At 31.0% G+C, this 16,779-nt stretch overlaps 1 protein-coding gene across 1 annotated transcript; it reads left to right on the top strand.

Moving 5' to 3' along the window:
• The first annotated feature begins 11,194 nt into the window (after positions 1 to 11,194).
• LOC100264156 (anthocyanidin 3-O-glucosyltransferase 2-like) lies at positions 11,195 to 12,975 on the top strand. Its single transcript, XM_059741302.1, has one exon. It carries the CDS (start codon positions 11,587 to 11,589, stop codon positions 12,895 to 12,897), a length of 1,311 nt encoding a protein of 436 aa, XP_059597285.1. The 5' UTR covers positions 11,195 to 11,586; the 3' UTR covers positions 12,898 to 12,975.
• Positions 12,976 to 16,779: the final 3,804 nt, after the last annotated feature.

Genomic DNA, 16,779 nt, shown 5'->3' with positions numbered 1-16,779 from the left:
TCTTCCAATGCTCAAATATATTCAAGAAAGGTCTAGGAAGGTTAAGCTCATGAAATAATGAAGATTGGAGCCTTTTTATAGAGAAAAAAAAAGTCAAACTAGCCGTTAGGGGTTTGACTAGTCGAGTTAGGGGTTGACCGGTTGACGGAAGCATTTACTGCATGGCAAGTGACCATTGGACCTTGACCGCCACTTGACTAGACCTCGACCGGTTGAGGTGGCGGTCAACCAGTTGAGGTTCAACCTTGACCAGTTGAACAACCATTCTGGAAGAGAGAAGGTTTTTTTTTTTTTGCACCCCATGACCGGTTCAATTGGGGGTCAACTAGTTTCTCATTCGGTTCAACAACCAACTTTTTCAACTTAAAAACCTTTTAAACAAGTTTGGAAAATATTTAACACAAGGTTTTAGTTAAAAACATGAAATCGTCCAATTTTAAAATATTTAAAACAAAATAACTCTTGGATAATTTTGGTGCATAAGTAAGGAATGTAATGCAAGAAAATCCTAGTGCACCAACAATCTTACAAAGAGATCTTATGAATCTTGGCTCTTGAAAAACACTTCTCTTTGAGGTCTTCTTCTTCTTAATGATTTCTCTTTGGCTTGATTTGTCTTTGTGATTGCCACTTTGGAAAATGTCTTGCCTAATCACACTTTATATATAATCATTAGTTCTAAACTTTGTTTTGTTATCATCAAAACCGAGTTTAACCAAACCATGGTTTCACAATCTCCCCTGTTTTGATGATGACATAACCAAGGTTGCTAAAAAGCTCACCCTCAATATATGCTCCTTTGAATTTAGAAAATATTCAAGTTTAGAAACTTTAAGACGTATATTAAGGGTGCTAAAAATGTTATAATCAAACATAAATTGCATAAAGAGAAATTTAGCAATTTCCAAGATATTATTATTAAATATGATGCATAATAAAGCACATAACATCAATATGAATAGGATTGCTAAAATAATATTGACATTTTTTTCCCAAGTTAGCAACCTACCATTACTTCTCCTCCTTTTTGTCATCAATAAAAAATTTCAATAGAGTATATAAGGGGAATCACATAATATCAAAAGTTAAAAATAAATAATAAGCATAATATAATTTCTCATGTAAATGAATCTCCCCCATTTTTCATTTGAGAACATTTTCCAAATAAAAGATTTCCCACTTTAGAGCATTCCCAATTTAAAGTATGATTTGGAAAAGATATATGGGAGAACATATGCATTTAAAAAGATGTATAACATGCACTGAATAACACTATTAGAGCACACAAGCATATGATCATTCAATTTTACCTAGGTATATATTTAAAAAAAATCTTCTTTTTAATCCAAACCTTGGTTTAACAAATATACCAATTTTATCAATATGATACCGAATGTTATATTATTAACAAAAATTATACCAAGTGTTAGCAAAATGATAAAATGATATTGCAAATTAAGCTTTAGAAGGGATACCATTACCAATATTATCAATGCTTTCTTTCCAAGGTAAGCATATCCTCCTTCTTGCATGGATCCCTACAAAACAAATTAAATAACCTTTGGTACCCATATCTTTTTAGGTCTTAGAGGGTTAGCCTTTCCTCCATTTAGAATCCAAAATAATTTAGAGTTTTAAAGAACATGAGGAGATTTTCTTAAGGGAAAAATGTCACTAATGTGACCTCTTCTTCCACAAAAATTGCAAATAATTGAAAGTGAAAAACTAGAGGCTTCCTTTACAAAATAATTCTTAAAATATTTTTTATTTTTGAAAGGCTTGTAACCTAGCCCCTTTTTATCAAAAATGCACTTTTGACTTGCCAAAAATCATATCAAAAGTCTTTTTACCATTTGAGAATTTTTGTAGATAGGATGTTAACTATTCATTTTTCTTTTTCAACTCCTCATTTTCCTTTTCAAAAGAGATTTTTGTCTTCTCAATATTTTCAAATATTTCCTTAAGCTCATTAAGGTCATTTTGAAGACAATAAATCTTTTTCGTGAGAGAGACATTTTTGAACCCAAGTTTTTCAAAATCAAAATATAATTCTTGAAGTATATCTTGAAACTCACTATAGTTAGAGTTGGAATTTACCTCATCTTCATGTTCCTCCAAAGCCATGAAGCATATGTTGGCATCCTCATTTGTTCATTCTTCTTCCATGGAGTTTTCATCACTTTCACTTTCACTCTCTTTCTCATCATCATCATTTTTTGAAGCCTTAGAATCTATATTTTTCTTATTTTCTTTAACTCTTTGATGATTGTTCAAATTTATCTCATGAGTCATGAGTGACCCAATAAGTTCTTCAAGTGGGAGCTTGGTGAGATCCTTTGCTTCTTGAATAGCCGTCACTTTTATTTCCCATTCCTTTGTGGTAGAGACCTTTAAGATCTTCATGACTTTCTCTACTTCAATGTAGGTCTTTCCCAAGGCTTCAAGTTCATTCATAATCACCATGAACCTAGAAAACATCTCTACAATAGATTCAAAATCCTTCATAGAAAATAATTCATAATCATGTACAAGGATGTTGATTGTAGACTCTTTAACTTGGTTGGTTCCCTCATGAGTGTTTTCTAATAGTCTCCAAATTTCTTTAGCTAACTTACATTTCCAAACACAATTAAATTCATTTCTATCAATAACACATTGTAAGATATAAACAACTTTGCCATTTAATTGAACTTTCTTTTTATTAAGCTCATCCCATTCTTGCTTAGGTTTTGGAACCATCACTCCATTTTCTAATTTTGAAGGAATGTGGAGACCATCTTCAATGACATCCCATAGATCAAGATTAATAGATTTTAAAAATTAGGACATTTTTCCTTTCCAATAGGAATAATCGGTTCCCGTAAAGAATGGAGGTCAAGTGGTTGAAAAACTTTAAATTTGAGATGAGCTTAATGGATTAGCCATTACCTCTTAGACTGTTAAGTCTTAAACAAAAGGCCTAATTCATATAGCAATTGTTAGAAAAATTAGGCTAATCCAAACCTATGGTAATCACCCTAGAAGGGGGGAGGGGGTGAATAGGGTGATGGTCTCTTTTAGCAAATTTAAACTATGTGAATGTAAGAGAAAAATATATGCAAGTATATAATAAAACAATGCAAAGGCAATTGCATATAAAGTAAAGGAGTATGAAAGAGAGAATGCAAACACAAGATTTTTATAATGGTTCAACGCAACCCAGCTTACATCCATTCTCATATAGCTTTAATCCCAAGCTTGAGGTTCCACTAATTCAAGGCTTCCAAACCAAGCCTTCAAGCAATACAATTGGGTTATGGTTCAAATCCACCATCTTGGAATTTTGGCTCCAAGCACCCTTTACACTTCTCAAGAGATACCCCGCTCTTGAATAACCCCTCAAGTGATAATCCACACTTGAGAATCCCTAAGTGATACCTCACACTTAGATTCTTCCTCTCAAAGATATACAATAATTTCGCAAACTCCTAGCACAAAACTTTAGGCTCAAATGATACAAGTAAACTAGGATTGAATGGTGCACTAATAATATGCAAGTTTTAAAACAATGGTGCACTAAAAAACACTCTTTCAAGGCTCAAATTTATTCAAGAAAGGTTTGGGAAGGTTAAGTTCATGAAACAATGAAGATTGAAGTCTTTTTATAAAGGAAAAAAGTCAAACTAGCCGTTAGGGGGTTCGATCAGTCGAGCTGGGGGTCCACTGGTTGACTAGCTGTTAGCATTTACTACTTGGCAGGTGATTGTTGGACCTTGATCGCCCCTTGACCAGACCTCGACCAGTTGAGGTGGGGGTTGACTGGTTGAATAACCATTTTGAAAGAGAGAGAAAGTGTTTTTTTTTTTGCACCCCTTGACCGGTTAAGCTGGGGGTCGACGGCTTCCTTATCCGATTCATCTGGTTGAGCCGTTTTTGGCTCAACAACCAACTTTTTCAACTTAAAAACCTTTTGAACAAGGTTGGAAAACATTTGACACAAGGTTTTAGTTTAAAACATGAAATTATCCAATTTTAAAATATTTAAAACAAAATAACTCTTGGATGATTTTGGTGCATAAGTAAAGAATGTAATGCATGAAAATCCTAGTACACCAACAATCTTACAAAAAGATCTTATGAAGCTTGGGTCTTGAAAATCACTTCTCTTTGAGGTCTTCTTCTTCTTAATGATTTCTCTTTAGCTTGATTTGTCTTTGTGATTACCACTTTGGAAAACCTCTTGCCTAATCACACTTAAAATATAATCATTAGTTCTAAACTTTGTTTTGTTATCATCAAAACTGAGATTAACCAAACCTTGGTTTCATAATAATGATGATAGATATTAAGTTAATAAAAAAAATAAAATTTAATAAATGAAATTAAATTGTAGTTTAATTAAATTAGTGGTGTATTCTTAGAAACAAATTTGGGAAAAGAGTTTTATATAAGTGAGAAATTTATTAATTTTACTTAAATAAGGAATAAATTAATTAAATAATGAATGGTACTTAGAAATATTAATATTAATACATAATTTTTTTTTTTGGATTTTCAAAGTTATAATTTTAAATAAATAATTAATAGTGATAGTTGTGTATGATATTATGATAGATGAGAAGTATATTCTTCAAGATCTTAAGTGTTTCTTCAATGTAAGGGAAATGAATGCAGATTTTATAAAAGAAAATAATTTTATTTTTATATGTTATTTTGAAATGTGTAAAATGTTGTTTTTGTTTATAACAAAAAAATATGGAGATCTTATATTTTTTTTGTAAGTTTGAATAAATGAAACAAAGTATTTGACTCTGATTTGTTTGACCCTAGTCAATAAGATATAATAATTGACCTTTCGACCATAGTCAATGTGATATAATAGTGGACTTTCTGATGCTTGTCAATGTGATATAATAGTTTACCTTTAAATTTCATGGTGGGGAATGTAATTGATTTGCACTCCAACCTTTAGGGGTTTGGTTAAAGATTACTAATACTAATAGTGTTTGGTTCTGTCCACCTTAAAAGGAACAAATTTGAGGCTAACCACCTATTTGTAAAGTCCCACCTAACTCAACACCATTTATTATTCAATAATCATAGTAAAAATATTTTGATTGTATTTGATTTGAATTTGATATGAAATTGTTTTAACATAAATATGAAAATGTTTGCTTGAAAAGTTATGAATGTACTAGAATGTTTGAACTCAAAAGTTTTTATGAAAAGGATTATACATTATATCTCCTATTTTCAATTTTAATTGAAAACGTTTAATCCATGAAAAAATATTAATATTCTTTATTGGGCTTTGAGCTCATTCCTCTTAGTTGACAATTTTTCAAGTACCCTCAGTTCGGGTAAGGAGTGACTATTAGCATGTGATTTTAGCATTATTAGGACTTTTGGTTTAAATTTTATTTTTTTTAGACATTATTTATAAGTTAGAATTTAATGATTGTTTAGATTGTTAAGTTTGAAGTTGTTTGGACAATAGCACTTTAGTTGATGTGTTAATTTTAAAATTGAGATTTGAAGATTATAAACTTTTATTCTACTATGAATAGGAATTTAGTAATTGGTAACTTCCACTTATAAAATGAATGTTTATGTTATTTCTAGTTTGAACCTTTGGGCTTTAGGTGTGAAATGATTGTCACACCCTTAGGGTGGGTCTTAGGGCGTGACACAGTGGTATCAAAAATAAGTTTATGATCTTATTGGGAACTTATTTTAGTTTACTTTAGGAATAGATGAATAACACATTATTTTAAGTTTCAGCTTCATCTAATACAAATTCCTATTATTCATTATAATTATAAATTGCCTAATTGGTTTCTTAGCGAGTAATTCAACTATACCCTATTCTTTATGAGACAAGATGTCATCAAGAAGACCAACATCAATCTTTTCAAAACAATCAAGTTAAAAGTGATGTACCTTCTCCACTTGAGGGTTTGCCTCCTATGAATGCATAAAGGTTTTATAGGTACCTTAGGACTTTGGCTAGTTTGGTTGAGTGTTAGGTTAGAGTTGTTGAGAACCAAGCTCATGGTCAATCCTCATCTTCTAAGGATAGCTCCTTTGATGACTTTAAGAAGTTGGGTCCTCCTTACTTTTCTACTACTTTAGATCCAGCGGATACAGAGTCTTACATTCTTAAGATGGAGAAATTGTTTAACATCATAGATTGCTTTGAGGAGCAAAACGCCTCTTATGCAACATTTATGTTAGACAATGAGGCAGATCAATAATGGCATATGACCAAAAAGGTTTTAGAGGATTAGAGACTTATAGTTTGAGGATAATTTAAGTAGACTTTCTATAAGAAGTACTTCCTTGATAGTGTTAGATGATAAAAGGTAGTAGAGTTCATTCATTTGGAATAAGGGGGTATCTGTGGCTCAATATGAGGCCAAATTTATAGAGTTGTCACATTTTGCCTAATAAGTGATTGTTATAGAGGAGAAAAAGACATTCAAGACTTAGGATGGATTGAATCCCTACTTGAAGAACAAGATATCTATTCTAAAGCTTGGTGTCTATTAAGAGGTTGTGGACAAATCCCTTATTGTAGAAAAGGATAATGAGAAGCTTCATCAGTATAGGGAACAACAAAGGAAGAGGAATAAGAGTGAGGGTGCTTATGGTAACCAATCAAAGAAAAGGTCTACTTCAACTAGGATTTAGAATAAAGGGAAAGTAGTGCCAAATTCATATGTGATTTGTCTTACTTGTGGCAAGAAGCATGGGGGTAGGTCATACTATAGAGAGACTAGAGCTTACTTTCGTTATGGGAAGCAAGGACATATGATTTAGGATTGTCCAAAGAATAAGGAGTTTATAATTAGGAAGCCTAAAGAGGAGAATAAGGAGGATAAACAGTCCAATGCTAGGTGTTTACTATGACTCAACAAGATGCTAGTGCCAATTCTGATGTGGTGACAGGTACTATTCGAATTCACACTTTATTTACTAGAGCCTTTGATCTAGGCTTGACACACTCTTTTGTTTCAATATCTTTTGCTGGTTTGTTAGGTATGCCTCTTGCTAGCATGTACTTTGATTTGATATGCTACTCTTATGAGATATTCTATTGTGGCTAGTAGAATGCTTAGAGATTGTTTGGTGATGATTGGTTATAGGGAAATGTCAGCTGACTTAGTACTCCTTGACCTTTTGGATTTTCATGTGATTTTAGGGATAGATTGGTTAGCTTCCTACCACCCCCCTATGGATTGTTTTGGGAAAAGGGTGATGTTTCACATTCTTAGCCAATCTAAGTTTAGTTTTGAGGGGAAACATGTGGACTGCCCACTACGTATTATTTCAACCTTACAAGCTAGTTTCTTGGTTAGGTAAGATTTTCAAGGCTTTTTGGATTATGTGGTGAGTAATGAAAATGATTTAAAGTTGGAGGACATACCCATTGTAAGGGATTACCTTGATGTCTTTCTAGATAATTTGTTTGGCTTACCATCAGAGAAGGGGGTGGAGTTCACCATTGATTTGGTATTAGTAATAACTCCTATCTCTAAGATTCCATACAGGATGGCACTTGTGGAGATTAAGGAGTTGAAGGTTTAGCTTTAGAAGTTGTTAGATAAGGGTTTATTATGCTGAGTGTTTCACCTGGGGCATGGACTCACATTTTTCATGTGCATCCTTAATCGTCAATAAGACTTGCTTTCTTAAGTGAAAAATAGTATTTTGTAAAAAAACTAAAGTCACCACTTATTTTTATTTTTTTTAAGGGAAAATAAAATATGAAAATAAAACCCTAAGAAAAATGAATTCTTCAAAAACTTTTGGAAAAATTTATCATTTAAAAACCTGAGTCTAGGTTTGGGGATCAAGTAACCTATCGGGAAGGTACATTAAAAAGGTAGCACCCCTCTAAACTTAAGAAGGTCTCTACTAACTAGGTTGAGAAAAGTGTGACAATTAATTGATTGACTTAGGGTACCAAGAAAGGCTAAGTTGTTTACCTAAATTCTAATAACATATTGAGCAAACAAACAATTATTCTCAATCTCAAACATAATGCAAAGTTAGCAAGCGTTCTTGAGGGGCTTCTTAAAGCCCTATCATAAGATTATGAGGTTAGATCAAACAACAAGATATATAATATGCATCTCATAAATACAAAATCAAGTAACAACCAAAGAAATCAAGGATAGTATCAGACATGGATGAAGTTCACACAAAACATGTATGCTCATAGAATTAAAAGGTGAAAGGTCGAGAGCATACCTGAACAACATATCTTAAACACAATGCACTTCCAATACAAATAGAAATGGTTGGGATGAAAGATAATGAAAAGCAATTATGTGAATAAAACCTAACATGTATGATATCTACTTGGCAAAAGCATCAATATTCCTACAAGACATGCGTACAACTTCTAGATATATAAAAAATGTAAGAAACAAGCATTATAACAAAGCATATAACCAACTAATCAAAATATGGGCATCACAAGTATAATTCTAAATTATTACTTACTCATCATTTGACCAAAAAACAAACAAAAGGCAACATTCCTATCCATTCATCATGAATTTTACACCACTATCAATTAGTATGCAAAGATTCAACATATGACTAGAATTGATTGTCTTTAGAAATAAATTCCAAAAAAAAAAAAAAGGAAATTAAGAATATGATTTTGACCATGCCAAAGCACAAATGACCACTCCTAGACATCTAGAACAACAAACAAAAGTCCAAATGCTCATTCAAATATCAAATTTATTTTAAAAAAAAATAAAAATCAATAGCTTCAGAAGGTCTAGAATTGGGCAAAAAGTAATGATATACATAAACTGAATTTAAAAAAGAAAAATCTAATGGCCTTATAAATTCATACAGAAAATCACACATGTTCTTTAAGGGTCTAGATTACATTACAAAAAACAAAAAAAACAAAAAAGGCACCAAACTAAGGAGCATCAGAATAATTTTTAAAACACTCAAATTGATCAATTCTCCATAATCAATCATGTAAAGTACAAATTTGAAAAATCATATCTCTTTCTAGAAAACATATATTTCAATATTTTGTGTCAAATTCAATTTCACAAAGTCAAGAATTTATGAAAAATATTCATTTAAATTAAAAAGGCCAAAAGACGGTTTAAATTTACAAAATTCTCTCATATATATAGTATAAAACCAAAACAAAACATGCTGAAAGAAAATATCATAACTCAACTTTGAGAAAAGTCCTTTGATTCAAATAAAATTCTAGAATCAACTTTAAAAAGTGAGTAACATCATACAAATTTTGTTTTTTTAACACTCTAAAATAATTAAAACAAATTTTTTTTCTAATGGGTAATAGTTGAGTTGAAACTAGCAACAAAGATGAGTTTTTAAAAAAATCTTTCATGTAGGGGTTTTATCAAATCCCCATTCAATATCCTTAAGTTTAATCCATGTATTCTCAACCTCAAATAAAAATATTCACCAAAGCCAAGAATAGTGCCATTAGTTTGGGGGCACAAGTTCAAACCTATGGGAATAAAAACAAAGTTTTGGAAAACTAAAAAAAGAATGCAACTTGGATGAAATTAAGTTGCATATTTTTTAAAAGGGAGTGATATATTTGCCCTAAAAGCCTAGACTGATTTTTTTTTTTTTTTTTTTTGATGTCTTTAGATGTTTAAATTCTTTTGAAAATGATTTTAGGAGAAGCCAAAGGAACCAAGTGAATTAATAAATCCCAATTAATAGGCACAAAGAGGATTTTTAAGTTTTTAACTTGAAGGGATTAAAAAAAACATAAGAAATGCTAACTTGGATCACCTTTTGGCTACCTTTCATTTGAGATCAAGGAGTCATGCTCAAGTGGAAACAACTCTAATTCTAATCCTAAAGCAACAATCAACAAACATAAATAAAACAATAACATGTGGCATTCATAATTGATAGCAAACGAGTTATTTTCACAAAGTATCTTGACCAATAGTTAGGGTTTGACATAATTGACATCTAAATGCTTTTAAGAGAAATCCCAACTTATGATCATTACAATTAAAACAAGCCAATCAAAAAATCAAATCAATATCCAAAAGATTCTAAAGGCATGAATTAGGAAGAGATGAATATAAGTTAACTTTATTGATTTTAAGGATGTAAACCAACAATCAAATGGATAAACCAACAAAATGAGAAAATAAAACAAGAGTTACCTGGTAGCCAATATAAATCAATCCTAGAGCCTTCAAGAGCTCCAACTAACATTCAAATTGAAGAACTAGCAAGATGAGGTATTAAAGATAAAACAAGAATTATCAAAGGATAAAAAACCTAACCCTAAAACTTTCAAGAACATAAGTTAGTAACTAAATCGAACGAAATAACAAAACGAAACAAGATAAGAATTATTAAATTATCAAAAAGCTAATCTTAAATCTTTCAAAAGCATGAGTAAAAAATTAAGTTAAATGAATTAATTAATAACACAAAATATTTAAAACAAGACAAGAATTATTAAATTATCAAGAAACTAATCCTAAATCTTTCAAGAGCATGCATCAACAGCTAAGTTAAATGAATTAATAAAACAAATTATTTAAAACAAGACAAGAATTATTAAATTATCAAGAAGCTAATCCTAAATCTTTCAAGAACATGAATCAACAATTAAGCTAAATGAACTAATAAGACAAAATAAATAAAACAAGACAAGAATTATTAAATCATCGAGAGACTAATCCTAAAAGAAAACATGTAAAACAAGACAAGAATTATTAAATCATCAAGAGACTAATCCTCAAACAAAATATCTAATATCAACATAACATTTCTTCCTCATTTTGTTAGGCTAATGAAAAATCATTAGAAAAAAAAAATTAGATATTTGATTAAAATGATTAAAATAGTCTCTAATTCGAACAAGGCTCTTCCTTTTTGTTTTTTTTTTTAAATATAAAAAATGATAATATTTTTTTAATAAAAATATCATTCATTTATGTTAAAGAAATTTTATTTATTTATTTTAAATATTAAGATATTTTTATTCATTAATAATTTTTTTAATAAAAATATTATTCATTTATGTTAAAGCATTTTTTTTTTATAAATAATAAGATTTTTTATTCATTTTCAATTTTTATTTAGAACTTTAAACCAATAGAAGTTGGCTTTACAAATTTTGGCCCAAATATCCCCAAGAACTTTATTTGAAAGGTGTAGCATATTCGAACCCTTCGTCCAGGGAACATGAATCATAATTTCGTTGCTGGTTTTATATTAAAATACATGGGATACATCGAGAAACCCACTTTTGCCTCAATTTTCAACCAAGACCAACCACAATCATAGAAAAACGACAAGGAAAATAAATTGAACCAGCAAAGCCCTGACGTCACTTCCTTTGTCCTCCAATACTATCCAGCCACAAGTATAAGAGTGTCACACCACTGCAAAGCCCTCAAAACATCCCATTTTTCCTCTCTTTGCAGTAACTGCTAGTTAGTGATGGAGCAAACTGAGCTGGTCTTCATCCCATTTCCTATCATCGGCCACCTTACGTCTGCACTGGAGATTGCAAAGCTGATTACTTAGCGAGACCCCCGATTCTCAATCACGATCATCATCATGAAGTTTCCGTTTGAGTCCATTGATGGTATGGACACGGACTCTGATTCCATACGTTTCGTTACACTTCCTCCTGTAGAGGTCGGCTCCAGTACGACGCCGTCTGGTTTCTTCCTCTCTGAATTTCTCAAAGCTCACATACCAATAGTCAGAGACGCCATCCACGAGCTCACTCGCTCCAACTCGGTTCGTCTCGCTGGGTTCGTTATTGATATGTTCTGCACCCACATGATTGATGTGGCCGATGTGTTTGGGGTGCCTTCCTATCTCTTCTTCGCTTCCAGCGCTGCTTTTCTTGGCTTCCTGTTGCATCTTCAGTTCCTCCATGATTATGAGGGCTTGGATTTCAATGAGTTCAAGGACTCGGATGCTGAGTTGGAGGTTCCGAGTTTTGCTAACTCAGTTCCGGGTAAGGCCTTCCCTTCTTTGATGATTGACAAGGAAAGCGGAGGGGCTGAGATGCTTCTTTATCACACGAGGAGATTCAGACAAGTCAAGGGTATTCTGGTAAATACATTTATTGAGCTTGAATCACATGCTATTCAATCACTTTCCGGCAGTACAGTACCCGTGGTGTATCCGGTTGGACCCATACTCAACACCCAAATGGGATCTGGTGGGGGTCAACAAGATGCTAGTGTCATCATGAGCTGGCTTGACGATCAGCCTCCATCGTCAGTTGTTTTCCTGTGCTTCGGGAGCAGGGGAACCTTTGGTGCGGATCAGATCAAGGAGATAGCGTATGGGCTAGAGCACAGTGGGCATCGCTTCTTGTGGTCCCTTCGCCAACCTCCCCCAAAGGGTAAAATGGATTTTCCAAGCGACTATGAAAGTATTGAGGAAGTTCTACCAGAAGGATTTTTACATCGGACAGCTAGAATTGGAAAGGTGATTGGATGGGCTCCACAAGCAGCGGTTTTATCCCACTCAGCTGTTGGAGGATTTGTATCTCATTGTGGATGGAATTCTTTGCTAGAAAGCGTATGGTATGGCGTTCCAGTAGCCACTTGGCCAATATATGCAGAACAACAAATCAACGCATTTCAAATGGTGAAAGATTTGGGGTTGGCGATAGAAATTAAAATAGATTACAATAAGGATAGTGATTATGTTGTAAGTGCTCATGAGATTGAAAATGGATTAAGGAACCTAATGAATATTGATAGTGAAGTGAGGCAGAAGAGGAAAGAAATGCAAAAAATAAGTAGAAGAGTCATGATAGATGGTGGGTCCTCGCACTTTTCTTTAGGCCATTTTATTGAAGACATGGTGGCTAACATTCCATGCAAGCAACAAAGACGTGATACCTAATGTATGAATTAGTTTATACTAATATGAAATAAAAAGGTGCATTGTAGGCTCTAATAAATTAATTTATCATCTCCTTTATTTGAATGCTCAAATATTTCTTTGATGATGTCAAGAAATTTGACCTTTCAAACTAGGAAATGTGTTCTTTCTTTATTATTTAGTGAAACAAGTTTACAAGGGCATGAATTTAGTTATATGTGGATCTCATTGATCAATGAATACACAATTGAGCATTTTCCTGTAGGAAGCTGGACTAGTGATAAAATCAACTATATAACTAAAAATCCACAAACCCTATTGAATTTGGTTTGATGGGGATGAATAGATATAAGAATTTTTATAAGAATTTGTTCAATTGGATCACTATTAATTTGATGCTTGCCTTCAGATTAGAGACAACTATCCACTTGAGAAATTTAATTAATTTCTGGGCAGTGTTTATCTTCTTTTCTACAAGCATGATGCTCGAAGAGCAAATTAATGTTCTCAAACTATTTGGTGTGTTGGTATGGATTTAAGAAACTAACGTCTCATCAATGCATATCAAGGCATCTACGCATGTGAGAGATCAATAGATTCAAAATGATTCTAATTGGAGCATTTTTGAATTAAGAGGTATTACCTTGAGTCTTGTGAGAAAGAAAATAAGTAGATGAAGAAGGTAATTGCTATTATGGAGATGAGGATTTAGAATTATAAGTTCTTTAGATTTGATTATGGAGAGAGTTGGCAGAATATAATTTTTTTTTAATAAGAAAATTACTAAGAGATGTGAAAAAAGTCTTTAAAAAAATGATAATAATAATTTAAACACGAAAATGATTATGTATATAGTATTGAATTATCAATTTGTCCTTTCCTTTCTTTTAATGAAAAATAAATACATATGAAAATTGATAATTGAAGTTGTTATTCAATCATCTAAAGATTAGCTTAGATGGAATATATTGTAATGATCTACTCCTAATCGTGTAAATATTGTTTACTTTGAGTCCAACCTGTCATATCCCATAAGATTAGGGTGGTCAAACAAATTTTCACACTGGGGGATCAAGGATCAACTTTGATACTATTTGTAATGGCTCACTCCCAATAGTATAGATATTATCTTCCCAATTGTAAATATTGTTCATTCTAAACCCAAAAATCTTTCATAGCTTTAAAACGTGTGTATAAAATTAAAAAGAGCTTATACATATATGATGTTAGGATTTTTTTTCCTCATTTGATGAAAGATACCACATGTATTCCCTCAAAATACTGATTCCAATTAGATGTGAAGAGGAACCATTTAGTATTAGAAAGAAAAGAAATACATAGATGGTAATATGTATTATTTCTATTCCTTAGTCTTGTTGCAAGGACACTCATTGCTATATAATATATATATATATTTTTAAAGAACTTTGAAAATTAATTTTTTTATATACAAAATTAACTTATAATTAAAATAAAATCATTTATAATACAAATATTGGATTGATAAATAATTATATAAGTAATTATCTTAATTTAGCTCAATTTTAAGTCTTAAAATTTCACTTAAATCTTACATGGATAAATAGAAATAATAACTTCTATACAAAAAATAAAAAATTTTATAGAAAAAATTGAAAGCTTATCTTATTTTCTTTCTATAACTAAAATTCGAGTGAACAAAAAATTGTTAACTTCAAATTTTTAAGCTATTTTAAGATAAATCTCTATTATTTACCTAAGAACTCATACTATCTTTAATTTTCAAAAATAAAAATATATCCAAATGTGCACTTAAATTTTGTAGAAAATGAACCTTGAGCAAACTCTCCTAATCACATTATTTTATCATTTACCCAAAGATTTATGCTTATCAAAAATCAATCAACCACATTGAGAATTGATAATTTTAGGTAACTAGTAACATGTGCAATCAGAAGAAAGTCAATGAAGAGTACATATATTCACATCTCTTCTTTTTTGAATTCCTCAAAAGACATCATCCATGAGCTCATTAATCACACCCATAAAACAATGAACAAGAAGAGACCAAGAAAAGATCATATTGTAGGCACATCGCCAAAAGGTTTGTTGAAATAACTTATACCTTCACCCTCTGAGCTCTAGAATAGTGTCGAAAAGAACAACCTAATCTTTCTTTCCTTTGTCTGAACTACTTTTTACCAAGATCCCAAAGCCTTAGATGCTATTTATATTTGGACTTAGAGAATACTTAAAAATAAATAGCCCAACTATGGGCTTAGAGAACTTTTCAAGGGTTGGATAAACATAGCTCAACAAAATTAGCTTAAAATAACCTTTAAAATTACCCATTCAAGATCTATCAAATCAAAAGAAAAATAAAATAAAACTTTTGGAAACCTTTTCTATGCAAAAATTTCAAAAAAAAAATTTATATAAAAAATTGAAAACTTATCTTATATGCTTTCTATAACTGAAATTTTGAGTGAACAAAAAACTATAAAATTCAAAATTTTCATCTATTTTTCATAACATTTATTTTTAAGATAAATCTCTATTATTTATATAACAACTTATACTATCTTTTATTTTCAAAAATAAAAAATTTATTCAAAGTCCACTTAAATTTTGTTGATAATGAACCTTGAGCAAACTCTCATGGTCACATTATTTAATCATTTACCTAAAGATTTATGCTTAAAGAAAATCAATCAACCACATTCAGAATTGATAATTCTAAGTAGTTAGTAACACATGGAGTCACAATTCCATACAACAAATACATATATATAGAAAAATTTGAAATCTTATCTTATATGCTCTTTATAACTAAAATTTCGAGTGAACCAAAAACTTTTAAATTCAAAATTTTAAGCTATTTAAAAGTTGTTTATGTTTAAGATAAATCTCTATTATTCATATAAGAACTCATACTATCTTTTTATTTTCAAAAATAAAAAATGTTTTGAAAGTCCACTTAAATTTTGTAGAAAATGAACCTTGAACAAACTCTCTCAATCAAATAATTTTATCATTTACCTAAAGATTTATACTTATAAAAAACCAATTAACCGCATCGAGAAATGATAATTCTGGATAGCTAGTAACACATGGAATCACAAGAAAGATGATGAAGATTATGTATATTAATTCTGGTCTCTTCTTTTCTGAATTCCTCACAAATCACATCAATTGGTCTTTGATGTTGTCTATGAGCTCACTTGTCACACCCACAAAACAATAAATAGGAAGAGATCAAGAAGATCATACCACAAGGGCTTCCCTAAAAGATTGATGAAAGAACTTATACCTTCACCCTTTGAGCTCCAAAACAATGCCCAAAAACCAACCTAATCTTTTTTTTTTTTTCCCTTTTTCTGAACTATTTCATCAAGATCTAAATGCCCTAGATGTTATTTATATTTGAACATAGAGAATACCTAAAATAATCAATCCAACGCATGGGCGGGATAAACTTAGCTCAATAAATTTGGCTTAATATTAACCCTTAAAGTTACCCATTCATGGTCTATTAATGAATATAAATAAAAATTTTTGAAAACCTTTTCAATACAAAAAATAAAAGATTTGATAACAAAAATTGAAAACTCACCTTATATGCTTTCTATAACTGAAATTTCGAGTGAACAAAAAACTATTAACTTCAACTTTTTCAGCTATTTTTAAAATTATTTATTTTTAATATAAATCTCTATTATTTATATAAACACTCGTACTATCTTTTATTTTCAAAAATAAAAAATATACTCAAAGTCCAATTAAATTTTGTAGAAAATGAATCTTGAGCAAACTCTCTCGACCACGTTATTTTATTATTTACCTAAACAATGCTTATCGAAAATCAATCAACCATGTTGAGAATTGATAATTTTGGGTAACTAGTAACACATGGAATCACAAGAA

Source organism: Vitis vinifera, chromosome 12 (assembly GCF_030704535.1).
Source record: "Vitis vinifera cultivar Pinot Noir 40024 chromosome 12, ASM3070453v1".
NCBI classification, from domain to species: domain Eukaryota; kingdom Viridiplantae; phylum Streptophyta; class Magnoliopsida; order Vitales; family Vitaceae; genus Vitis; species Vitis vinifera.
This window is presented reverse-complemented; position numbering and strand designations above follow the sequence as displayed.

What these genes read in the sequence shown, in the direction of transcription:
- LOC100264156 (XM_059741302.1), top strand. Translation starts at nt 11,587, where the DNA reads ATGAAGTTTCCGTTTGAGTCCATTGATGGTATGGACACGGACTCTGAT.